The 24,473-nt window shown below is 37.2% G+C and overlaps 6 protein-coding genes across 6 annotated transcripts; 2 read left to right on the top strand and 4 right to left on the bottom strand.

Annotated features, from left to right (window-relative positions):
• LOC114540980 (protein IMPACT-like) lies at window positions 1-1,674 on the top strand. The gene is made up of 2 exons (XM_028560970.1): window positions 1-542; window positions 1,106-1,674. The coding sequence occupies exons 1-2, from the start codon at window positions 179-181 to the stop codon at window positions 1,672-1,674; spliced, it is 933 nt and encodes a 310-aa protein (XP_028416771.1). The 5' UTR covers window positions 1-178.
• Window positions 1,675-2,525: 851 nt separating this feature from the next.
• LOC114540972 (sorting nexin-19-like) lies at window positions 2,526-7,516 on the bottom strand. Its single transcript, XM_028560958.1, has 9 exons — window positions 7,499-7,516; window positions 5,257-7,250; window positions 4,905-5,064; window positions 4,590-4,687; window positions 4,242-4,379; window positions 4,089-4,146; window positions 3,875-3,990; window positions 3,057-3,481; window positions 2,526-2,769 (listed from the first exon to the last, which is right to left on the bottom strand). Exons 2-9 carry the CDS (start codon window positions 7,126-7,128, stop codon window positions 2,526-2,528), a joined length of 3,111 nt encoding a protein of 1,036 aa, XP_028416759.1. The 5' UTR covers window positions 7,129-7,250; window positions 7,499-7,516.
• A 117-nt stretch (window positions 7,517-7,633) lies between these two features.
• Window positions 7,634-9,697, top strand: LOC114540982 (stromal cell-derived factor 2-like). Its single transcript, XM_028560973.1, has 6 exons — window positions 7,634-7,746; window positions 8,241-8,347; window positions 8,466-8,548; window positions 8,643-8,864; window positions 8,970-9,072; window positions 9,391-9,697. Exons 1-6 carry the CDS (start codon window positions 7,656-7,658, stop codon window positions 9,424-9,426), a joined length of 642 nt encoding a protein of 213 aa, XP_028416774.1. The 5' UTR covers window positions 7,634-7,655; the 3' UTR covers window positions 9,427-9,697.
• On the bottom strand, window positions 8,784-14,235 carry LOC114540983 (DNA polymerase epsilon subunit 2-like). Its single transcript, XM_028560974.1, is given in 24 exon segments — window positions 8,784-8,857; window positions 9,859-9,897; window positions 10,029-10,096; window positions 10,210-10,278; window positions 10,610-10,720; window positions 10,810-10,918; window positions 11,038-11,115; window positions 11,196-11,255; window positions 11,330-11,384; window positions 11,590-11,710; window positions 11,809-11,889; window positions 11,982-12,022; window positions 12,025-12,041; window positions 12,172-12,244; window positions 12,480-12,528; window positions 12,657-12,713; window positions 12,882-12,965; window positions 13,084-13,158; window positions 13,245-13,329; window positions 13,443-13,487; window positions 13,592-13,624; window positions 13,706-13,781; window positions 13,929-14,029; window positions 14,176-14,235. Coding segments are annotated over 23 exon segments (1,563 nt in total). The 5' UTR covers window position 14,235; the 3' UTR covers window positions 8,784-8,857; window positions 9,859-9,881.
• A 1,099-nt stretch (window positions 14,236-15,334) lies between these two features.
• Window positions 15,335-21,126, bottom strand: LOC114540981 (myelin expression factor 2-like). The gene is made up of 12 exons (XM_028560971.1): window positions 20,763-21,126; window positions 19,942-19,994; window positions 19,178-19,185; window positions 18,992-19,085; window positions 18,699-18,890; window positions 17,659-17,710; window positions 17,476-17,577; window positions 17,022-17,071; window positions 16,276-16,836; window positions 16,103-16,154; window positions 15,845-15,946; window positions 15,335-15,567 (listed from the first exon to the last, which is right to left on the bottom strand). The coding sequence occupies exons 1-12, from the start codon at window positions 21,073-21,075 to the stop codon at window positions 15,506-15,508; spliced, it is 1,641 nt and encodes a 546-aa protein (XP_028416772.1). The 5' UTR covers window positions 21,076-21,126; the 3' UTR covers window positions 15,335-15,505.
• An 851-nt stretch (window positions 21,127-21,977) lies between these two features.
• LOC114540978 (serine/threonine-protein kinase 3-like) lies at window positions 21,978-24,303 on the bottom strand. Its single transcript, XM_028560967.1, has 5 exons — window positions 24,171-24,303; window positions 23,787-23,918; window positions 23,466-23,694; window positions 22,788-22,990; window positions 21,978-22,270 (listed from the first exon to the last, which is right to left on the bottom strand). The coding sequence occupies exons 1-5, from the start codon at window positions 24,297-24,299 to the stop codon at window positions 22,112-22,114; spliced, it is 852 nt and encodes a 283-aa protein (XP_028416768.1). The 5' UTR covers window positions 24,300-24,303; the 3' UTR covers window positions 21,978-22,111.
• Window positions 24,304-24,473: the final 170 nt, after the last annotated feature.

Raw genomic sequence — 24,473 nt, 5'->3', positions numbered from 1 at the left:
ACTAGTGAAAGAAGTACGTATGTCAACAAGAAAATGCAGTTTGCTTACGTGTATTTAAACTTCCTATAGAAGTTCAAAAGAGGGCGGAAAGTTCTTCACGAGAATCAACCGTTTCCAAACAAGCTCCTGCAGAAACATTATAGCGAATAATCGAGTTAAAAAGACTTGGTTTTAAAAAATGACCGACTGTGACAGCTCACGACAAAGCGATGAGATTGAAGCTCTATCTGCGATTTACGGAGACGATTTCTTGATGGTGAACGAAACGGAAAAGCTTTTCGATGTGCGCGTTCGCCACGAAGAGAACTCATGGTGGTCCCTGACACTACAGGTATTGCTGCCGAAGAACTACCCGAGTTCCGTGCCCCCGGTTTTCGAGGTACACGGTACCTGGCTCGGTGATTGTGATGAGTTTGAGTTGAGGGATAAACTGTATGAAATCTATCGCGACAATAAGGACGAATGTGTCGTGTTTCAGTGGGTCGAAGCAGCTCGAGACTTCATGAACGAGAAATCAGTTTTATACGGAGACGAATATGGAGGTGGGCGATTGTTACATTACTGTAGTTAATAATTTATATATTTGTTACATTTATTGTATCAATCAATATTTCCATGAAATATTGATTGATACAATAAATGTAACATGTTACTATATAACGACTACTGAAGCTTATTTTGAACAACCTGATATTAGTGATATAGATTACCCGCTCATTCACCTCATATACAAATAACTGAATCCAATAGCATTTTTATAAATTTTTTTGAGTTTTGCTGGATAATTTAAAGTAAAATAGATCTTGCAACAGGCTCAATCCCCCATATTTTGGTATGAATATTTGTGCTGCAAGAATATGCAAATATATCATAAGTTATACAAACCACACTGCTGCTTTCTAGAAGTTTTTCCCAAAATATTGCCAACATCCTGTTTCATCAGCCAAAAAACTTGCATCATGTGCCTGTGAAGTCAAGTGGTCTTGAGTAGCTTTTGTATGTTAATGAACTTATTCTTGATAAACTTTGACCAATTCATGATGCTAAGCAGCATCATTTAAGTACAGAAGCTAAGCCTTTTTTTAACTTTTTTGACATACAACAGAAGATGCAAATGAAGTTGCAGATGATCATGGAAGCCCTCCTATGTTTGACCAAACAAGTTCTCATGATACGTCAAGCGTACCGCCGTCAATAACCTGGCAAACAGACAAGGACCAACCGGAGATCCTTCACGGGGAACCAATTACAGATCGAAAGAGCACATTCCAAGCACACCTTGCTAAAGTAAACTCTGAACAGGATGTCAAAGATGTTTTAAACGAGCTGAAAAAGACTCGTAAAATTGCAAATGCATCACACAACATCTCTGCTTACAGAATAGCGAAGGAAAATTCTCAGGTCATCATTCAAGACTGTGATGATGATGGCGAAAACAACGGAGGATCGAGACTTTTACATTTGTTGCAGATTTTAAATGTCCAGAATTATTTGATTGTTGTATCCAGATGGTATGGGGGGATTCTTTTGGGACCAGACAGGTTTAAACACATCAATAATTGCGCCCGGAACTTGCTCAAAGATGCAAAGGTTATACAGGATAGTGCAAGAAAACAGCCGCATAATCACAAAGAAAGTAAAATTAAAACAAGGAAAATAAAAAATAAACATTGAATTAAAAATCCTATTAAATTTGTACATTTTTATTGCACTGATAATTTTTGTTCTTTAATTAATACCATTTCATTTACACTTCATAAATAGAATACATTTATTTCTGTACAATTTTTATCACTCAGGATAGGATAGGTTATTTTTTACCTTGGTTCAACCAAAATAAGATCTTCAATCAACATTTTCTCCCAGAAAGATAAGACTCCATTTCATCTGGAAAATCTGGAAAAATTTCAGCCAAAAATACCTCGAAAACCTCCAACAACAATTGTCTACACAAAGCAAATGTTCAGTTAGATTATACAAGTTTCCAGTGGGGAAGAATTGTAGTAAGGAACTCCAAAACATTAATGAAATTGGCTTCCATTGTAATTGCACTTGTAATCAACTACACTTGTAATCTACAATCTGGTTTAGATTTTGACATGAATGCTACTAACCAATGCTACTAACCAATGCTACCAACAGTCAAGCCCATGTTCCAAGTTGTGTTTTGACTGAGATATGAGGGTTCATGAGAAAACTCTAGCACAGACCTTCCAACCTCTACTTCTTCTTACACTGACTCACCTATTAATTTCTGAGTATTGCAATGATTCCACAATCTCTCTCGCTGAGCTTTCAATAATATCCTTACCAACCATTGTGTGAAAGACACCTGCATGGTTAAAAATTTGGTTTCACCATGGTAAATTGCGTTTAATAGACCACATGCATAATGACGTAACAACCTATGACACCTGCAGGGAATTCTGGTCTTAGTCTTCACGGCAGGAAATTTTGAAATTTGAATTTTTCATCATGACTACAAAATCCAGAATCACCTTCAGGCATGATGGCTTGATACGTCATTATGCATAAGGTCTATTACAAGTGGAAGCATTCGAAAAAAGCCATCCTTTCTTGTTACCTCCAAAGAAGTTACTCAAAGTCTGAATGGCATCTTCTTTTGTTTTCAGTTTTTCTTCATCAGATATTTCTTCTTTGGTTGCATTCATGAGCTCTCCTCTCGGCCAGACAGTGTCTGTCAGTAAGGTCAGGTAATATTGCCACTGTTCTTCAGTGACTAGTTCTGATAACAGACTTTCCATCCACCTGTACAGAAAGGAACAAGTTCAAAGAATCCTTATTTTTCCAGTTTTACACTCAACTAACTTTCTTTATACTGGATAGCTGTATCAGTTCTAAACTGTTCTTCCTAGAGGTCCAGTAAGGATCATCTCTTATTGATCCAGTGTTACTACAGGAGGAAACCTGAACTAACTTTATTTATACTGGATAGCTCTATCAGTTCTAAACTGTTCTTCCTGGAGGTCCAGTAAGGATCATCTCTTATTGATCCAGTGTTATTACAAAAGGAAATGTAATCTATACTAACTTACCATTCAAGAAAACAACCAAACACAGTAGTAGCAGATTCTTGGACTGGTTCCAAACAAACCCAAGAGTTATGCTTTTCAAATAAATGACAACTTAAGTTCAGTACACTTTTTGTCAATGGATTGTTCTCCTGCCCTTTGTTGCTGCATGGGCTTTCAGACATGTCATTTCTAAGAACTGTAAAATTTCTTTTCACTGGAATTTTACCACCTGAGTTAGACAAATCTTTCCTAGATTTCACATCTTGTATAGCATGACCATTTCTAGGAGAGATTTTCCTGGAGGGGTCCTGCCTGATAACTGGAGTTGACTTTGGTTGCCTGTGATCTAAAGCAGGGTTTTCTGTAGTGGATTGATTTGGATTGTCTTGTTGATGTTGTATGAACGAGGTATAACATCTTTCAGAGTAGCAGCAACTGTGATTCAACTAGGTGTATATATAATTGAACAAATATAATATTAACTTTAATAACACAACAATTACAATAAATAATAACACATAGCCCTGAAGTCTGTTCTACAACTCTTTTAACTACAAGTTGTTAAATTGATATAGTTAACTTGACTTCAAAATATGCAATTCTGATTGGGAAATTATTCCACAAACCATAGGTAAATGTTAACTATGGTTTTTTTTAAGGGTCTAATAATGGTAAAGTATATCTCAAATGTGGCAGCCTGTTGTGTTAACTAGTAGCATGAACTGCATGATATAAAAGCTGGACTATTAGTATTGAGACTAGATATGCCAAATCCTGGAACCTCCCTCCCTGAATGCAGTGAGCAGTTTTGCTGGGGGAAACATTTAAGGAAGCTATACCTTACAATCTTTAGAACAAATAGCAAATGTTCGGATGTCATCTTGTGAACTTTTATCTTCTCCTAAAACTTTTCTAATGTCATCATATTCTTCCTCTTTGTCTCCATCAACTGGACCTAATTTGGAGAAGAGACACAATAACCATTAAACACTTGGATTTAAACAAATCAAAATGTATCCAATGTCTGTATTAGGTCAAATATGATTGACTTACCTGTATCAAAAGCAGTCTTGATGTGGTCAATGATCTTCGTGACTTTCTTTTGCAATTTCTACAATGTTCAGAAAAATTGATGTCATTATGGTAATCGATCTACTTAAGTGTGACACATGAGCTGTTATAATAATATTTCCACAATAAACCTACCTTATCTATTCTTGGAACATTCGGTAATGAGGGAACAACTGAAATATGTCGTCTGAAGTCCATATGGCTCTCATCTCCGATTCCTAGAAATCCTTTGAAATCGTCGCCGTGTAGAATAGCAGGTTTGGTAACCAGACACTAAACAAATGTAAAATGATTCCAGATTTTGTCGCTTTTAAAACAAATGGTTAACACTTAAGGTGGCAATGCACTGCCATGAGGTGCCCTATTTTAGTCTATCTGATGAAAGACCATTTAACTCAATAAGCTAAGTGTTGCCAATCATCAAGCTATTATAGCCATGCGTTGTTAGAAAAATTCCGGAAATATTTAAATAAATGGTAAGACCTTTAAATAGCTTTCTAAAAGAATCTGTCTTCCTTCAACAACATCTTGATCCAGGCGGAAGAAAGGAGAATTGAATTTTCTGTTTGGCTTGGGAATATCTAAAAAGATTACTGATTAAAATATATAGTATATTACAAAGATAGACTTAGTTTATTGCTATGAAATTTATTAGGTCTCTTAGCAACTGACAATACACAGGTATCCAGCAGGAATTTAGTACTTTACGTTATGGAAGGGATGATGACTTTACCCATGAGAATTCATAGAATACTTCATCTATTTCAAAGCATTAGATTAATAGAAAATTTGATATACCTTTCATCAGGCTTGCAAGGGGTCCACACACAAGTCGATGATGTAATTCCATGAACTCCCGGTATCGTCTTTTGATGCTACCCAGCATGTCTGCCTCTGAACTCTCTATATCAACTGGATGTTCATCGCTCTCAGGCGACATCACCAAATGCTTGTTGTACTGGACAAAGCAATCAGAACACACATCAATGAGATGCATATACCATGAGAATGAAGTTCTTATGGGATACAAGTGAGACATAAAACACTGGGTATATTTCCAGGTGAAAATTAAGATTTACAATGTGACTACAGTGTTCACATGAGTAACTTGGATGGGTACTGTATAAGATGAAGATAAAATTTATCTTACCACAATGATATACACAGTGTATTGACTTTTGTATGGCTCAAACGAATGGTCTGTCATTATTTGTGTTGAAGGAATGTTTATCATTGAACAAGGATTAGGCAAGTCATGAATGGCAAAATTTGCTGTTGAAATAGTATCATCTCCGAACTGATCGGGCAAAATGGAGACAGCATCTTCTTCGATAAAACCAGCACCAGCATTAATGGCTAAGCCATCGTCAGTCTTTTCAAACAACTCACTGTCCCACTCATCTGTGCTTGAAAAACTTGCCATGTGACGTCTTGTCCCAGTCTCTCTTGATTCAAAAATGCCGTCCGAAGAATCAATACCCTCTGGTTTCCTGTCACTGCTTAAAAAATCAATATCCTCGTAACTCGATGACATCGAATCAGTTCCGACAGTTTTTGGCGGCGAATGACGGTGGTCCGCATCATCGCTCCTCGTCTCTGGTCTATCAAAATTCAAACTTGCAGTTTGGCAATGAGAATCAGAAATTTCACTTTCCTTGTGCGAAAAATCCAAATCATCAGCATCTGATACAGTTTTGGTAGTATTTTTATCAGCTTCCACAGGCTCATCTAAATCTTTCCCAGTCTGAATCCTAATAATGGGACTTGAGTACATTTTCCGTATTTGTCTCGCAATCATAGCTCCGCCGGGATTAATCCTAGCGCTCAAGCTATCACTATGTTTTACCTGCGGTCCCTTTTCCTTATACGGTTTCAATATATCATTCTTAATTTTATTCAGACCATTCAACATCCCAGATTGACTAAACTCTTTGACTGTATGCTTGATTCTCTTAGGCAGTGAAGAATCACTTGTCTTATCCACGGTTTCAGGAGAAGTCTTGGAGCTCTGAGTTGCATTATTTTCAGATAAAACGCTGTTTTTTTCCGGCAAATATTGTTTCATGGAGATCTCCACAAGTTCGCTATGATCTTTTTCAACAACAATACTACCTTTGAACTGGTACGTCATGCTACTTTCTGACTGAGACGACTTTCTCTTTCTGTCATGTCCATCCGATTCAAATCTTTCATCCAGAAAATCCATGAAAGAAGTCGATACCTTTAAATTACAACTTCCGCCATCAACTAACTCGGATGGGGTCGTCGCAAGCTGGTTCTCGTCTGTGTTTTCCCCAAATATATTAATTATTGATGCATTCAAGAAATTGGGGTCAGATATTGTGTCTAAAAGAGGCAATAATAGTTTGACAGCTAAGATTTCTCGTAGGATAAATCGACCTGCATCGCAGTTGAATGTCTTTGGCTTGATAAGTTTGTAAAGTAACAAGTCTGTGATATTCCGAAGATATTGCAACTCGTGGCTTTTGTAAGTCTGGCCTTCTTGTTGCAAGGAATGATATTTCTCCACAAAATCTTTGTGGTTTTTTGGGATAGTCAATTTCACAGCTTCCACAGTTGCTAAATGCTTGTGTAGAACAACACAAAGCTTCTCTGTATGAGAAGAGACTGTTGTCTTTGCAAGCTTGTCATAAAACACCACGGTAGCCTCCTCTAACAATGATCTAGTCTCTAAAATAAAATCTCCACCAATTGCTACGTTCTCGTACCAGGATATCACAAAATCCCTGAGGATATTTCGTATCAATGTGTGACGACGGGTTTTTAGGCCCCGAGGGAACTGCTTCGCCGTGTCACGCAGCAGAGCTCGCTGTTCTTTAGACGAGCCGAGCCCTGCTTTCGATGCAAAATACCGAGTAAAGTCGAGCGAATGTTCTCCATTGAGTAAACTTCGTGAAAACACAAACGATACAATGGCACAAAATGAAAATGCCAGCACACCTTTAAGACTAGCAGCAAAAACAAGAAAAATAACGATACCTAGAGTTGTTGACCATCGCATTGCCGAAAATTAAAGCATCAAAATCATATGTGGTCGTATTAAATTTTTATGCTGCGTATACGAACGATCCACTTTCTCCGTTTCTTCCGGAGGCCATATTGAAATTGAGGGATAGATTGATGCTTTGAGAATATATTAGAATCTTAATGAGTAACATGGGATGGTAAGGGATATTAAAAAGTTTTAAGGAAGGGACAGAGAAAGGTATCATAGGTATGTTATAGGATCTGTATGACATCAGGGGGTAAAATGTTGGATATATTCGGATAAAATTGAATTTCAATTGATATAAAACTTGTATCTCGAATGGGTAAAGAGGGGGGTGTATGTATAAAGAGGGATGTTTTCTAACTAGCGAATCAGAGCGTACCACGAGCTGACGAACGACCGGTTACACGCAACGCGCGGGACGGTCACGCACAACCCAAGCTGAAAATTGTAGAGTTGTAAAGTAAAAAAATATGAAAATATACGAAGCGAAAAGTACCGAATGAAAATAAAAATATATATATATATATTATACTAAAATGTTTTGTAGCGTTTACAATCTATTTATTACATTGCTAGCTAGTGTTTTAATGCGTGGCAGCCTATATGTCCATGGCAATTTAGAAAATGGTAGGTGTGAAGATATTTTATTATATCACGTCCAGATGATGGATTTCTACGTTTGACATTGTACTTCGTCTCTTTGTGAATTATTCTCAACGATATGTTTTTTTATCACATCATAGTCATCATATTGTTATTTAACATTAATTGTTTTAAACTTGTGAATGGATGCTCGTAGTTCACGGATCCTAAAAGTGCACGGATATCAGATGATTGACTCATGATTCGGATCTGACATCTGAAAGGCACCATCTCTTACCTTGTACTTCAAGAGAACCTTGCTCGTTTATATAAAGAGCAATACAGATATACGATCCTTTGTAGTGCATTTATTAAAGCCAAATTTTCATTTGCAGTAGCTACCAATATTACCATCTTCATACTCAAAATTTATCCTTTTAGACCAGATGACATCAACTGGTTCAATAAATGCACTACATGTAGGCTTGTATATGTGTGATAAGTTTCACAGTTTCATCTTGTTCAATGTTTCCCCACAGAATTCAAACATGTGACTTGTGGAAGTGGTGTGAAACTACTCAATCCATACCATCGAGTTAGACTGCATTCTCATGAAGTTAAGTACGGATCAGGCTCCGGCCAACAGGTTGGTTTGTCCACCATAACCTCGGCAATCAAGCCTAGTAATCCTTATGTCCGCGAAATAACCATTGTCTGTGGAATTAGCCACAAAATCCAGCTAACGTAATGTTTCTTTTTTCAAGTCTGTAACTGGTGTGGGAAATCAGGATGACATCAATAGCTTATGGGTTGTTAAAGGAAAGATGGGAACACCATGCAAACGCGGGTAAATAAACACTGGTAACTTGTACTGGTAACTGGTTAAATGTCTTCTGAGCAAGGACTATCTTAACATATCAATTTTAACATTGTTCTTGTAGGAATCCAATCAAATGTGGAAGTACTATCCGTCTTGTCCATCAAACAACCAAACGTTTCCTCCACAGTCATCTGTTTCAATCACCATTATCAAACAACCAAGAAGTGAGCGCATTTGGGGAGAATGGTGTTGGGGATGAGGGCGACCACTGGTCCGTCATTTGCACCTCAAAATATTGGAACAGAAGTGATAGAGTCCGCTTCAAACACACATTGACTAAAAAGTATAATAGATTGTGGTTTTCTAAGTTGGCATTTTCATTCTAAATACATTAGAACACCTGTGGTAATAACATAGTCTTTATGGTATTTCTAACTTTATTTTAAAGGTATCTGCACATTACTGGGGATACATTTGGCCGACCAATTAGTGGTCAAAGTGAAGTCAGTGCTTATTCTAACACGGAACCAGGCAACGAATGGGAAGCTGCAGTATGTATATTCTTCAAAGACCCGTTGTTCAAAGCTAGGTTAGCGGTAATCCTTGAGGAGTCAAATGTCCACTGTTTCGGTGTGGCTTCTGAACCGCTGTTCATTTTAAAACCTGTACAAAATATGGCTTTTGTCAGTCCAGAAAATATTTACAGAAAAAAAAGATATTCAACTTTTTAAACGAGCGATTTAAAATTTCATGCAAAGATTTGCCTTAACCGAATGTTTAGCTAACCAGCTTTTGAACAACCGGTCCCTGAGAATGAAATTATGAGAAATGCAAAGCTAAGAATATATACATCTTGTTCTCTTTTTCAGGAAGGCGTATACATACAGGCTAACTCGGACAAATAAACAATCCTTAATGTATAGTCAGACATAGATTGCTGGCAGGTAATTTTTTTCAAAGACTCTAAACAGGAATGGCATTCAGAAATTTCATAGTTATCAAGTTTGTTAAAATGTGCATATTTCAGGGGGGTGTAGTATTTAATATGGGATGTGACACTCACCCCCCCAACACCCTGGCCGACAATCTGCTTCTGAACAATGCTTTCAAAGTAAAATAGACTTTCAATGTAGTTGCATGATTTTGCTTTGAAAAACGCATATATGCATGTACATATGAACTGTCTTATGAATTTTTATTAAACATTCATTAAACATGTTGAAATTTGTTTGTTATGAGATATTATAGTTTCATCTGCTTTGCTCAGATCTACTGATGAAAATTTTTTAGAAAATTTGAATCTCACAATAAGTACCATGTATTGTGACAAAAAATACCTTTTCCTAGGAATCCCAGTAATTCAATCTTGAATTTTGCTGAAAAGTAAAACATCAGGTTAGAACAAGTTTAGGGCAAGGAAATATTTCCTCACTACAGCACTATATCCCCGAAAAAAACAGACAGTTTAAATCAAACCAATGGCAGATAAATTGGCTTTTTGTCTTACCTATCTTCAACTTCTTTTGATGATGGCCAGTAAACTTTGAAGCAATAATCATTCATTGAAAATGACCCCTTTGGAGGAAAGATTATGGGTTATGAATTAGAAAACGTTTGTCTTAGTCTAAGATACAATGTTGGAGAATCTCATGAACATAAAATATAATACATTATACTTGCAAACTTACTGGGTTCAAACAAATGCAATCTAGTGTTGTGGGTTGGACATAGGAACGGTATTTGTCAGCAAGAATTATCTAAAAAATAGTATGGGACATTCATTGCTACTTACAAAAAATAACATAATAAACTAACTTTATTTATACTGGATAGCTATATCAGCTCTAAACTGTTCTTCCTTGAGGTCCAGTCAGGATCATATCTCTTATTGATCCAGTTTTACAACAGGAGGAAACCTAAACTAACTTTATTTATACTGGATAGTTCTATCAGTTCTGAACTGTTCTTCCTGGAGGTCCAGTAATAATCATCTCTTATTGATCCAGTGTTATAGATCTAGAGTCCAAAGTAAACATATTTTCACACATACAAACAACACAAGCCACTATATAGGCACAACAGTCTTACCATATCAGGCAATGGGTAAATCCTCAAGGCATTATCATAATTCCAGTAGACAGGTCGGACGTGTGGAGGAAGAGGGCAGATATGAGTTTGAGAGATGATAGTTTTCACAAACTGGAAAAAATTACAATAGTGTGAAAATGTGATAGGCAGATTTATGAAAGTGGAGTAATTTGAACTATTGTATTTCACTGTACACTTACGTGGGCAGGAATGTCTCCTAATTCTGTGGGCAGTTTAATACAATTTCGACACATTTTGTTCACCAAATCTTCACGAAACACCATAATTTCTTGCGTGCAATACTGGATCCTGTGGAAGAAAATTGTTAAAAAACACATCCCTGATTCCCGGAGGTTAATAAGGTCAGTAAATTGTGTACAAGATCAAGTTATATTGTGTCTAAAGAACCATGGACTGTAAGAATATACCTGCATGGATTTGTTGCAAAAATTGCAAAAGGGATTTTGGTCCTGATTTCCTCTGTCAGACAAGATGGTAGTGGAGGTCTTCAAGAGAAATACATAAAGTTATCATAGAAAAATAGAAGGGAATATTTAAAAAATATATGAATGAACTTGATATGAACCTTGGTAATATGTTTCCTGGTCCAGGGTCTCGTGGTCCAGGGACAAATAAAAATCGGCTACTGTTTGAACGATATAAATTTGCCTTTCAGTAATTAGAAAAATTTATTTGGTATAATTGTATAAAGTTATTTACCATTCCACTAGTGAAGGATATTCTGAAATCAGGTCTGCAAGGTTATTTAGGGACTCTAAATTGAAGAAACAAAAATGTCTACTATGCATGCATCCTTTGCACAATCCTGTGGTTCAGACACAAAGTCACAAACCATCTTAAATACCATGCCTGCTTAAACAATACTAAATTAGAAGTATCTTTTACAGATATTTCAGACACATATTAGTCCAATTTAATTGCTACCATCATCACCCAAAAGACGACTCCAGATTACCAACCTCGTAAAAGTGATGAATGCTTTGGTCCATAAGACTCAGAGATGAAATTTCCACAAAATATAAAGAGTGTTGGTGGAGTTGTATGGTAACCATGAAAGAGAACTCTTAGCTTTGCTATGACCTTCACAAAAGAAAGGAATAGAAACCAAGTTTAACACATACAGGATTTGATGTATCCAATGAAGGCAAAATGAATAAAATTCTTAAATCAATTTATACCCTTGGTAAATCAAGCCAGACATCTGACAAGATCACAAACATTGCTTCCTGATTTTCCTCCTCAATTGTTCGCATTTTTTCCTAATAAGAAACAGAAACAATATTGGCATTTGGCAAAGCCCGAACAACTGTGGAATGATTATGCAATATTCTGAACTAAACAGTTCACCTACCGATGCTGAAACAGCAATTTTTGAAGGACCACCAAAAAATTAATATTGCCAAAATAATTTCTACATAAATTAAAATGAAAAAGGCAGGTTCTATATAAGCTAGCGTACCTTGCATTAAATTACTTCAAGATTGATTCATGATTGCTGATGCGTATAGTGTAAACCTGATTGAGTAATTCATAATACTCGCCTTGTAACCTGAGCTGGTTCAGCTGGAGGACAGCCTATTGCATCCACATGGAAGATACCATCTTCATACAGACCTACAAAAAATTGTTGTGATTAATCATTGTGAGACCACAGCACGTTCACTACCTACAACTGCACTGTGTAATGTCAGATAATGATGAGATTGCTGAACCAATCCAACTCCATGTAGCATCAGACTTTCTGTGTTTCAGATCATTATGAGAAAGGTTTATTAATACATCATTCTCAAATCTCCCACTTGGCCTACTGTAAGCATGATTTCTGGGTTACATCCATCCACACATTTACCTTCAGCCAGAACAAAGCAATTCTCTGTAAATAACCCTGTGTGATATTTCTGTCAATGGTTTAAGGAAAATGAGACTGCATTACATTCACTTATCCAAAAAATGTTCTGATTCCGAGTGGTATTCTTAATCAGTGGTGTTCATAAATATGACATGTTTCAACTCATTTGAAGGATACAGTGTTTGACAGGTCGACCTGAACTACACCAGTGCAATCTTCCAGATAATACTTTCCCTAAAATTAGTTAATTCTAATCTAGTAAATAAATATTAAACCAATATATATATTTGAGCCAGAGGCTCAACCCTTGGCCCGCATCTGGTCTGCAGCCCCTTTACAATACCACCCTAGATCTATCTCTGAATTGAACCTACATACATTGTCTCTCAGTATCAGAAATACCTCTTTAATTTGTGCTATCATGCCTAGTACAATAAGTTTGCCCAACTTTGCAGTACTGCCCAGGAGGAACTCAACACGTTTTATCTAAAATTGGAAAAGCAGGGAATTTCTATAACGCAGTGTTAATTCAGTTGAAAATACACAATCCTCATGACAGATCTTCAAAAGTAAAAAAAAAAGCGTAGAGAAACTGTAATTTTACCCTGTATTTTGTAGAATTTTCGCCTGGTTGAGCTGCAGCTGACGGTGGCGCAAATAAATCATGTCTGATTGTACGCTGAAGGTAAAAACATGACATCGTGATTACAGACAAGAAAGGGTGAATGCAGAATTTATATACTAAATCTAGCTTCACAATAATACCTGGAATATAATCATATATTGCTCTCGAAACATCTCAGACCTGCTGGGAGCTTCCGGGTGTAAATGAACGTTTTTTGTAGTACATCTGGAGCAAATAAAAACGTATTCTATGCTTGATATATTCAAATAAAAGAAAGGTCAGGCAGTTTGGAGAATAAAACTTTACACATTTAGACAATTTAGTACATTATACTCAACTTTAAAAACTTTTTCTTGTCATTATTATACTTGTAACGAGGCACTCTGTCAGAATATATTATTGTGTTTAATACAACATTATAGCCTATGACTTTTCAAACAATAATTACAACGATGTTATTTTCTAAATACAATTGTACAATACTTACTCAAAAGCACTGATAACATTGAAAGCATTATCGCTAGATAAAAATTCAAATGTTGTCGGTGAAATAATAAAATGAATTATGACAATAATATTTCTTACAAAATAAACTACAAACCTGACTTCATCTGTTTGGTCGCTGCATTCTTGCACTGCAGTTTCGACGATATCTTTGCTTATTAGTGTCGAAGATACTGTCACAAAATACGAACAAGTTGTACTTTTATTATTAATTAAAGACTTGAAGTTAATACTCCATTATTTATCAAATCTAATATGATATTTTATAATCATTTAATTTCACAATCTGCGTGCATACATCAGATCTAGTATTTACATACGAGGTTGCTTGTGAACGTATTCGATAATCCTGTCAAGCCAACCATCGTAGTCTTTTTCACCGACCGTTGACAACACTTCGCCCAGAAAACGAGAGGCCTCGCTGAAATCATATAAAAAATTTTGGGAAAATTGTAAGAAAATATCGTTTTACTCAGGTAAACGCACGCCTATACAATCAGAAGGGAAAATATTATCTGCTGAGTATATTTAAACCTTTAATTTGTATTGCTATTCAGGAAAACGAACCTTTGCAAAGACAAACCGTGCAATTTGAATGCTTTGACAATTTTTGTTCTCGTCGCCATCTTTGTTTACAAAATTTCGCGCGTAAACGCGGGAAAAAATGACGTGCCCGGATGCCCAAGCTATAAATTTGCGGTACATTCGTGGACCATTGGGTACACCATTAAAACTTAGCTCAAGTGGTGTCCCTCAAGAATAGAGCCTGTAGAGAAGGTGTCCCCCTAAAAACGTATCTGCCGAAAGTACAGGGTGTCCTCCAAAAGTACAAGTATGTTTCCTGATTTGACCAGTGGATTTGACCAGGATTTGCCTGATCTCACCACGTAAATGGAGCGCTAAGTCAGTCAGGCCAGATTATGTAACAAATTGAATACACCACGAATATTTGATGTTAAAAACGCCCCCCTTTCATAATGCTAACCAAATCTGGAATCCAGGGTATTATTGCAAGATGTGACGACCTATACATTAGATTAGAACTCGGCCACCCATACGAAGGGTACAGTGGACACAAAAAAACAATGATCAAACTACAGAATTCACCAAATCCTTTTTCAAATTAAATAAATCATGAACAATGATGATATATCACGAGTGTAACTTACTGTAAATCTATTTACATTTTCTAAAACTCTTGATCATGTATCATGTAGGAATAGTCTTTTTAAGTTTTTACAATTCACATTGAATTGAAGTTAACGAACTAAAAAGTGTCACAGTTTCTACTGCGTTAGAACAACCACACTAAAGGCTCAACAGGAAGAACGAAGGATGCATCGTCTTAAAAATTCAACGTCTACTGTCTTGCGTACCAATGTTCTTCGGGATGACAGATTTCACTACAAACATTATCTCTTATTTATCATATTTAAGGCTATGTTAAGGTCCTCACCCACTCATCGCAAAAACTTACTCGCAAGCTCGCTGCGATTAGTTTCGTCCAATCACAATGCTTGTCAGTCTATTTTAATTAGATGCAAGAACTCGCAGCGATCTTGCGAGTTGATTTTACGATGAGTGGAAAAGAAGCCTTACACGGTGCAATTTTTCCTGCAATTTGCAATGCAATTCTACTTTTGAGAGATGTAAATTTGGCCACTACGAAACTTTTATGTTTATTACACTCCATGTACGTTTCTTACACTTACATTTTGAATACTCTGCACTAAATTACATCTCTTAAAAATAGGGTTGCATTGAAAGTTGCAAGAAAAATTGCACCGTGTAACATGGCCTTTACTCTCGAACCATTCTCGGGAACTTTAAGAGGAAAGACAATGAAACAAAATGTTTTCTACATTTCTTCTTGAATGCCTGAATACTCAGCCTGTGGTCACCCGCGGTCCATTCTGACCTCAATTTCACGCCCGTCCATCATCGTACCATTGAAAGAGGCTGGAGAAAAAGTTAAGGATGAACATCTCAACATTAAACTTTACGTTCCTCGAACCACGCGAGGGTCATCTCTTCCCGCAAAACATGAAGATTGTATTCAGTTTCTATGCATAGATCAGTGCCTAACAATAGGAAGCGCGCAAAGGTGCTTGGGAAGGACTGAAGTTAAAACCTACCCAAGCACCACCGCGTGCTCGCCCTTCCTGGTTACTGATCTCTATATAGCAGCTGAATGCAACCTTGTAGATTGTAGAATAGGTCATGATTTAAAAGATACAGACTGCACGAGCAGCTTCTTCTTCGGACTCAAACAAAACGGTTCCACAACCCTTGGATCTCTTGCTGTCATCCATTAAAACATCTGCCCGAACAACACGACCTATGAAAATAAAACATACCCATCAATTCACAATTTGCATCAAATATTAAAAGTTCTGAACTAAATAGGTTTATATTTCCTGAAGTAAAGGGCCAAGTAAAGATCATCTCTTATTGATCCAGTGTTACCACAGGAGGAAACCTTTGCTATTTTTACCTGCTTCTCTGAACTTGTCTTTTAAATCTTGCCAGGTCACTTTCCAAGGAAGCTGGAAAACAACACAAGATGATTCATGATATACACATAACCAACTCAAAACAGCCCTCATCAACCCCCACACCCACAAACAAAAGAGAGCCAAACAGGAGTGACTAAGAGATGCCACTTACATTGCGCACAAACACTTGCTTTGCTGGATCACCCTTGTTTTGTTGCTGTTGTGTATCGGTTCCTGCAAACGAGCCCTGAAAGCCACCATAACCTTGCATACCATACAACTGTTGCATCCAGAGAGCGTAGGGGTTACTAGCTCCACCAACCATGTTACCATTAGCAGTGTTCATTGAACTGGCATTTGGAAAAGCTGCTGAACTCAACGATGAAGTATCAGCCTGTGAACTTTGCAGAGAACTGGTGCCCGACCCAGTGCCAAGATTCATCCCTGCCGAACCGAAGCCTGCCAAGCCACTGAGGCCAGCCATGTTACCTAGACCTGCCATGCTACCCAATCCAGACATATTGTTCATCTGACTTTGCAAGTTCTGAAGTTGAAGCAAAGCCAAAGGATTGATTCCCCCACCTAGGCCACCCATATTGCTCAAACCTGCTAAACTTGTCAAACTGGACAAGCTAGGCATGTTTGATTGCAGGCCAGCTGCAGCTGACAAACTTGAAGTGCTTTTCCCACCATCATGACCACCAAACAGGCTAAAGAATGGCGACTCACGGTCCTAAACAAATGCACAATACATTCTTCAATGAAGCAGAGATTTCACCTTCTTCAATCCTGTGCCTAATGCCAGTAAATTTTACTTCTTAATAGGAAAGTACTGCAATTTATTGGGTTATCAGCTGTGTATTCACGAACATGTCAAAAAATTATGTTTTAAACAGAATTGTTCTGGTGATGACTTACCAGTCGAACATTCATTGACCTGTCGTAAATGGATTTACCATTCATGATAACTATACTCAAGTTAAGGCTTTCAAACCAAAGTAAACAAAAAATAGGTTAGCTTACTCGTCATTCTCCAAGGTTATGTATACAGAACTGGCGATATACTCTGAGTCACTGTCTTACTTTCGACTGCCACTGCCCACTGGGAGCTTAGAAATATCATTATTTAACTATTTAACTAGTCTTGGTGGGACCTCTTGTTCAAGGGCCACAGTAATTGGCGTAAGCTGTAGCGTATACCCTGCCATGTAATTGTATATCATTTGTGCTTATTATTGTACTATACTTTTGTGTATATCTGGCAAAGTATAATAAATAAAATAAATTCCAGAATGCTCTTTGTAGCCCACAAACATATCAGTCATGGTTGGCATTGTGTTATATTGCTTCATTATACGTTTAGAAAGGATACAGACAGCATTAATTGCTTCTAAAGGTGTCTCGAACTGCACAGTGCCATGACCTTTTGACTTCTTGTCATTATCTTCTGCAACATCAGCTCGTACAACTCTTCCTGAAAAGAAAAAAAGAAAGTAGGATCATTCTTTTTTCTATGCACATGAGCTTAGACAAAATCCATTTTTAAAAATTTTACCTGCAGCCTTGAATGTATCTTTTAACTTTGCCCATGTTACTCTGTAATCAAGCTAGAAAAGATACAAAAAAATACAAGTTTGTAGATAAAAAATGAAAGATTTGTACAGCCTTTACTTTACTTCACTTGAACAGACCGCAACCATTGATCTGTTTACACCCTGAATATAGTAACAACTTAGAGAAGAGAAAAAATACTAAGAACTTACTGACTGAGAGTGAGGTCTGTACGGTAAAATATCAAACCGAGGTCGTGCCGTATTGACCGAGCGATAGCGAGGTCAATACACCAAGACCGAGGTTTGATATTTTACCGTACAGACCGAACAGTCGAAGTTAGTAAGTTTTTTATTATATGGCATTTTTCATGCAAACATTGTAATGATTAATTCTTTATGAGTAATTTTAATGATCAGTCTCATCTGGGCACACGACACCAAAACATCGGCCTAAAGTGAAAAAAACCGCTTTATTTTGAATCTCACTCTATTTATATAAATTTATTATTTTTATTTCAAATTCATTATTTTCCGTTTAAGAATTTAATCTGTTTTTCAGTTTAAATTTAGTTAGTTTTTGCCGTGAGTTTTGCCTTGTTTTCACAGGGCAATAAGAAGCGCTTGCACCAAAACAAGCGCTTGCCATATAATAATAGATCTTATTGCTAGCAATATTGAAATAGTTACACACTCAGAAAGACGCTTCCAAGGGGTTTGCATGATGTTTGGTCCCAAACTTGAATTCACACCTAAATTTGCAGCTTCTCAGGACTAGGCTAAGTTTGTACCCCCCACCTTGACCCCCCACCTCCATACCCCCACCTCCATACCCCCTCATCCCCCACCTTAACACCCCCCTTATCCCCCACACTCCCCTCATCCCCCACCTCCACACTCCCCTCATCCCTCACCTCCACACCCCCTTATCCCCCACACTCCCCTCATCCCCCACACTCCCCTCATCCCCCACACTCCCCTCATCCCCCACACTCCCCTCATCCCCCACACTCCCCTCATCCCCCACCCCTGGTCTACAACGTACATTGCTGACAAACACAGAACAGGAAGCGGCGTCCGATTTGGAACTCATTTGTTGTAGAAGACCAAGTTGCCCGAGACCCAGCATGCTCAATCCTGCAACACTGCCAAGGTTACCAGATGAACTACTGCTGTCTCTATCACGACTGCTTCTCTCACGAGGTCTTCGTGGTCGCTCGTCTCGATCTTGGTGATCCTGCAAGAAAAATTGTTATTTTTGATCATGCAAAGAAAATTTGCTATTTTTATAAAACCTGAAGGTCTGCCACAGGGTTGCGGAGATCATTTTCTCCTAACCTCTCGTATTTTCATCAGTCGTCCTCCAAGATTAGTATCATTCAACTCTCGTATTGCCCTCTGCGCATCTTCTGATGATGTAAACTCAACAACACTGAACAACAAAATAGCACTTGTAAAACATTACGTACAATATGGACTTAGATAGCACAATATCTCGTAAAAATATGAGGAAGTTTTACTTACCCACAGCCCTAGAAATAAAAAGAAAAACAAATGTCAACATAATAGATATTTGCGAAAACATACTTGCTACAATGAGTAGTGTTTACAAGGATTAATTAGCCTTTCTCACAATGACGAATATGCCGCCATTTTTGGGGGACTTTTTTCAAAAACCGTGAGCGTAAGACTTGGTAACGGCGACTGTCTTTAATTTTAGGCTGAATTTATTCTTCAAATGGTCTGTTTATTCTAAAAAAATTGCTTTTGATGTTTACACATAATTTTCAAACCCATTTCAGAAAATTGAAAGTACCCCAAAACGTCATCATGAGAAAGGCTAATTGAAGCATATATTCACAAATTATGAAACCGGAAACAGTTACTTCTACCAAAGTATCCAAATGTCAAATTTTTCAAAACTGGACTGTTGAAAATGCTCACTTAACAACATTCATACTTTCCAGCCTGTACCAGATGCTGTTTTCCACTCAACTTTAAATAAAATGCTACATACAAATTACAGAATAACAGCTCAACAAAGGAAACACAATTTCTCACATCCAAAACTAGCCTGAATTTGAAAATTTTGAAGCATTCTTCCCTGACATTTATTGAAACTAGAATATCTACCAAAAATGCAACATTTACCAACTGAATTGGTGAATTTCATTGTGAGCAAGGAACATTTTTCCCAACAAACGAAATCAGGAAAACAAGCTAAGTGCACCTATGAAGGTTTTTCGGCTCCATTTTCACCAAACACCCCCAGTTCATTCCCAACTAACCTTGGACCGTCCTGAAGAATCCTCCATAATTTCAGCAAAAACAACATCGCCAACTACACAACGAATTCAACTGAGCTTTTTAACCAATAACAGCCAACATTTCTCCATATGATATACAAAACCCCCTGTCATATGACTAAAGTGCTTGCTGAGGCCTCAGGAAATGACTTGGAAAATATCATATTATTGTCAACTGTCAAGGCCAAATTAACCTAGCACTTTTTTTTGTCAGAGAGAATTTCACTAAATGAAATACCAAGGTTTTTCTGAACAAAGCCCATTGCATTGTTAAGAGCATCAATTTGAATGCTGCATTGTATTATGATCTGGAATAATCTGGGTATTATATTTGCTCAAGAATTTCTTTCCACATCAATATAGATTATAGATTTGCATATGGAAAATTGTGATTGCCACAAATCCTTAATTCCAGAATTTAATGGAGAAAAAACTAAAGGAAATAAACAAATTATGTAGACATACATTAACACCACCTGCTTGTTTCCTGAAAATCACTCAACTTAATCCAGTTACAAGAGATTATTGTTAGAATTTGACAACCGAGCATAGAAGCCATTTATATACAAAAAGCTCAAATTTTAGCCTCAAAATAAAAAAAAAAACAAACTTCTCGCTCAAATTTACGCCAAACACAACCCCCTTAAACGAACTTTTCTTCAAACGCGACAATTTCAAGATCGAGAGTACAAATCGTGTGAAAATTCAAAAGGAAACTGCAGCATTTTTAGGTTATTAACAGGTTGATTTGCTTTCGTTTTTCAGACAACGCTGCCCTGGAAAAACACAAAAATCTTACATACCTTTCTTCATGTGATCTTTGAGGTCTTGCCATTTTAAAGAAAAGGGTAAGTTATACACGTAAACGCGATTCTCTCGTTTGTTTAATCTCGATTCACGATCAGATTTCGAAGTGCTGTAAGGTTGATAACGATGCGAGTGAGAGGAATCCAAATTGCGTTCCCTCTCAAAATTACTACGATGAAACTCTCTTTCATTGCTCGTTTCCCGGTCATCTCCACGGCCATGTTCTTCGTTCTCAATCTGCCGTGCAATTTCTTTAAATTTCTCAACGCTATCCGACATAAGATTGTCTCTTTCCGACTGATAAGACATGATATATTTCGATGAAGTTGCCTTTGAAATGCACGCTTTCTTGTTGATGGAGACAAACGATGGATTGTCAGGGTTAACAGGGGCACTGACAAAGGTCAGGGGGTTAGCATGGTTACATAGGGAATTGGACGCAGTAAATAGGGTGATAAAACAGAATTGATGGATCATTGGGAGCTGTAAAGGGTTATATTTCGTTATATCACTGGGTAACAAGGGACAGAAATAGGATTTTGTTTCATAAAGAGTGCAATTATCTTCTTTTGATAGATGCAAACGAGCGAATAGTTATGAATGCTTTGTTGTACAAGTGCCCTTATCTACGAGTCTCCCAAACTAATGCACTCGTTCACATCTATCAGAGAGTGAAAACTGGCCTGTAAGAAACTGGGACCAGTGACGTGGACTAAATAGGATAAAACAGGATTCATCGTGGGTTTTTTATGGTTAAATAGGTTCAGAAGGATATCAAATGACAAAAAGTTCAGGTTGAATCAATTGGGGACAGGTTTGGTCACTTTTCTGTCCTAAATTTATTTCTAATTATATTAAATAAAAGCAAGACAAAACTAAAACACCTAATATCGCCTTGGGCCTCGCCAAGGCATACACAATGCAGTTTACTTTTCTGCACCTCTTTTCGCAATACCGTATTCAATCTTAAGTTAGATTTGTCCGTGTGTGGAGCACCCGACGTTTTTAGGGAAAGCTAGCCTGACTAGCCTGATTTATGTTGAAGATAAACAGTCAATCACAGCGAAAAAATGGCGCCAAGATTGGTTTATCTTCCTCCATTATTAAAATAACAGCAGATTGATAATACAAAATTCCCTCCCTAAAAAGCTTTTTTTCGCCTAGCCCCCAATTCTTAGCTTTTGAAAGGGTGCTTGCGGACTATTAAATACGAGATCTCTGTGCTTCAAGTGCTTTTGTACACGTGCTTACATTTAAATCAGTTTTCAAACTGTCATTGACAAAACCTAGCCAATCACGAACGGTGAATGAAATATAGTCTTTGACGGCCGGTCCTTATAAAATTTTAGAAATTTTGCTGACGTCGTTTTTTCGCCTCCATCGCGTCTAGTATAGGCTGTCGTTTTCCCTGATAGCGCTTACGCAAAGAATCGATTTCTTTTTCCATTTCAGAATCGAGTGAGTTCATTCTGGACAAAAGTTCGTCGAAGGATAAACTTCTTAACTAAAAAGGATTTAAATATAATATACTTTTAAACTTTGTGGACTAACATTATTTATACTAACTGGATAGCTCTATCACTTCTAAAGTCTTCTTAGAGGTCCAGTAAGGATCATCTCTTATTGATCCAGTGTTACTACAGGAGAAAACCTAAACTAAACTAACTTTATTTATACTGGATAGCTCTATCAGTTCTAAACTGTTCTTCCTAGAGGTCCAGTAAGGATCATCTCTTATTGATCCAGTGTTACTACAGGAGGAAACCTAAACTAACTTTATTTATACTGGATAGCTCTATCAGTTCTAAACTGTTCTTCCTAGAGGTCCAGTAAGGATCATCTCTTATTGATCCAGTGTTACTACAGGAGGAAACCTAAACTAAACTAACTTTATTTATACTGGATAGTTCTATCAGTTCTAAACTGTTCTTTCTAAAGGTCCAGTAAGGATCATCTCTTATTGATCCAGTGTTATTACCGGAGGTCCAGTAAGGAACGCCTTGTCAGAAATGATTACTTACAAATTCGAAATCTCCTGGTCCAAATTTCTTTGGCGGACTAAAAGGTGATTCTGCTCTTCTCATGACAACCTGAGAGTTTGTTGAACTATCTGAACCTTTTCTTTCATTGACATGATTAGTTTGTTGTGGTGACTCAAACATCTTATCGAAATGATCCATGAACGATGGCCGATATTCTTCCTTTGATTCTGTCGTGCCTATTCCTGGACGTTGGATAAAGAACTCAAAACATTGCAAAGCAGTAAATACAAGACTAGTCAGACTAGTATTAGTAGCAAGGGTCAACACTCAGTCAGACAACAGTACTGCAATGATGAACTGACATAGAGGAAGGTTGAAAGTGAAACACTGAATAAAACATTGCAAAGCAGTACGTACTAGACTAGTCAGGCTAGTATTAGTAGCAAGGGTCAACACTCAGTCAGACAACAGTACTGCAATGGTCAACTGACATAGAGGAAGGTTGTAAGTGAAACATTGAATAAAACATTGCAAAGCAGCAAGTACTAGACTAGTCAGGCTAGTATTAGTAGCAAGGGTCAACACTCAGTCAGACTAGCAGTATTGCAATAATCAATTGACATTGAGGAAGGTTGGAAGTAAAACACTGAATAAAACATTGCAAAGCAGCAAGTACTAGACTAGTCAGGCAAGCTTTAAAAATCTGGATGAACTTACGTTTCATTGTGCCTTCTTCTTCTTCATCATCATCATCATCATCATTGATTACCATCGTTCCCATACCAGATCTGAGTGTCTCTTGATCACTATTTATCACCATTGTTCCATCACTATCACTATTTATCACCATAGTTCCCTCCTCATTGACAACCATTGTCCCATCAAGTATATCTTTGTTTACAATCATCGTCCCAGACTCTGTTTCAACCTCATCATCATCCTCGTCCTGGGAAACAACATCAATAAAATATTATAATCTATTATAATTTATGGCAAATAGTAAACAGCTATCAACATGGGTACACAATCATCCCTCACCTCGTCATAGTCATTCCCATCAGGAACATCATCTTCATCGTCATCTTTGGGTTCCTGTGCTAATATATCCAGAGCCTCTTTAATCATACCAAGAAGTGTCGTACATGGTCCTGCTTTTCTTATGAATGGATGCTGAAATAAATATGGATTGTCAATATTGAATTGGTTGTTTTAAACTGTTCTTCCTAGAGGTCCAGTAAGGATCATCTCATATTGATCCAGTGTTACTACAGAAGGAAACCTAAACTAAACTAACTTTATTTATACTGGATAGTTCTATCAGTTCTAAACTGTTCTTCCTTCAGGTCCAGTAAGGGATAATGTTTCTACAAAAGGAAACCTAAAGCATTTAGTAATCTCATTAGACATTAAACTAATTCTCACCGTCAATAGCATCTGAGCAGTGACTCTTTGCTCAGGGTTTTTGACTAAACAACTTTTCACAAAGTCTTTAAATTCATCTGACCATTTGTCAGGGTATTTGAAGAATGGTGGTGGCTTTGTTGGGATCATGAATATAGCCTAAAATGGGGAAAAAATGGACCCAAATTTACTTTAATCCATCGACACAAAGAAAGTAATGTAGTTTTTAGCAATTTAAGTCCTCAATTCAACATTATTCTAACATTGAACTTGATAGTAGATAAAGTTATTTCCATCGTTGCAAGAAATGAAGATTGTATAACA

This window comes from Dendronephthya gigantea, unplaced genomic scaffold (genome assembly GCF_004324835.1).
Source record: "Dendronephthya gigantea isolate DGI-Jeju-01 unplaced genomic scaffold, DenGig_1.0 000259F, whole genome shotgun sequence".
Lineage (NCBI taxonomy): Eukaryota > Metazoa > Cnidaria > Anthozoa > Malacalcyonacea > Nephtheidae > Dendronephthya > Dendronephthya gigantea.
Note: the sequence above shows the minus strand (reverse complement) of the source record. Positions and strands in the feature narration are given on the sequence as shown.

Excerpts from the sequence above, each read along its gene's own strand:
- LOC114540980 (XM_028560970.1), top strand. The coding sequence starts at position 179 with ATGACCGACTGTGACAGCTCACGACAAAGCGATGAGATTGAAGCTCTA. Across the intron at positions 543-1,105 it reads ATACGGAGACGAATATGGAG|AAGATGCAAATGAAGTTGCA; the intron begins GTGGGCGATTGT and ends GACATACAACAG.
- LOC114540972 (XM_028560958.1), bottom strand. The coding sequence starts at position 7,128 with ATGCGATGGTCAACAACTCTAGGTATCGTTATTTTTCTTGTTTTTGCT. Across the intron at positions 5,065-5,256 it reads ACACTGTGTATATCATTGTG|TACAACAAGCATTTGGTGAT; the intron begins GTAAGATAAATT and ends TGCTTTGTCCAG. Across the intron at positions 4,147-4,241 it reads ATGTTCCAAGAATAGATAAG|AAATTGCAAAAGAAAGTCAC; the intron begins GTAGGTTTATTG and ends TGAACATTGTAG.
- LOC114540982 (XM_028560973.1), top strand. The coding sequence starts at position 7,656 with ATGTTTTGTAGCGTTTACAATCTATTTATTACATTGCTAGCTAGTGTT. Across the intron at positions 8,549-8,642 it reads GGAACACCATGCAAACGCGG|GAATCCAATCAAATGTGGAA; the intron begins GTAAATAAACAC and ends TTGTTCTTGTAG. Across the intron at positions 8,865-8,969 it reads AAACACACATTGACTAAAAA|GTATCTGCACATTACTGGGG; the intron begins GTATAATAGATT and ends TTTATTTTAAAG.
- LOC114540981 (XM_028560971.1), bottom strand. The coding sequence starts at position 21,075 with ATGTCTTATCAGTCGGAAAGAGACAATCTTATGTCGGATAGCGTTGAG. Across the intron at positions 19,995-20,762 it reads CAAAGATCACATGAAGAAAG|TTGGCGATGTTGTTTTTGCT; the intron begins GTATGTAAGATT and ends TTCGTTGTGTAG. Across the intron at positions 15,568-15,844 it reads AGAAGCTGCTCGTGCAGTCT|CCTCTTTCAATGGTACGATG; the intron begins GTATCTTTTAAA and ends CTTTTTCTCCAG.
- LOC114540978 (XM_028560967.1), bottom strand. The coding sequence starts at position 24,299 with ATGATCCCAACAAAGCCACCACCATTCTTCAAATACCCTGACAAATGG. Across the intron at positions 23,695-23,786 it reads ATGGGAATGACTATGACGAG|GACGAGGATGATGATGAGGT; the intron begins GTGAGGGATGAT and ends GTTGTTTCCCAG. Across the intron at positions 22,991-23,465 it reads AGAAGAAGGCACAATGAAAC|GAATAGGCACGACAGAATCA; the intron begins GTAAGTTCATCC and ends TCCAACGTCCAG.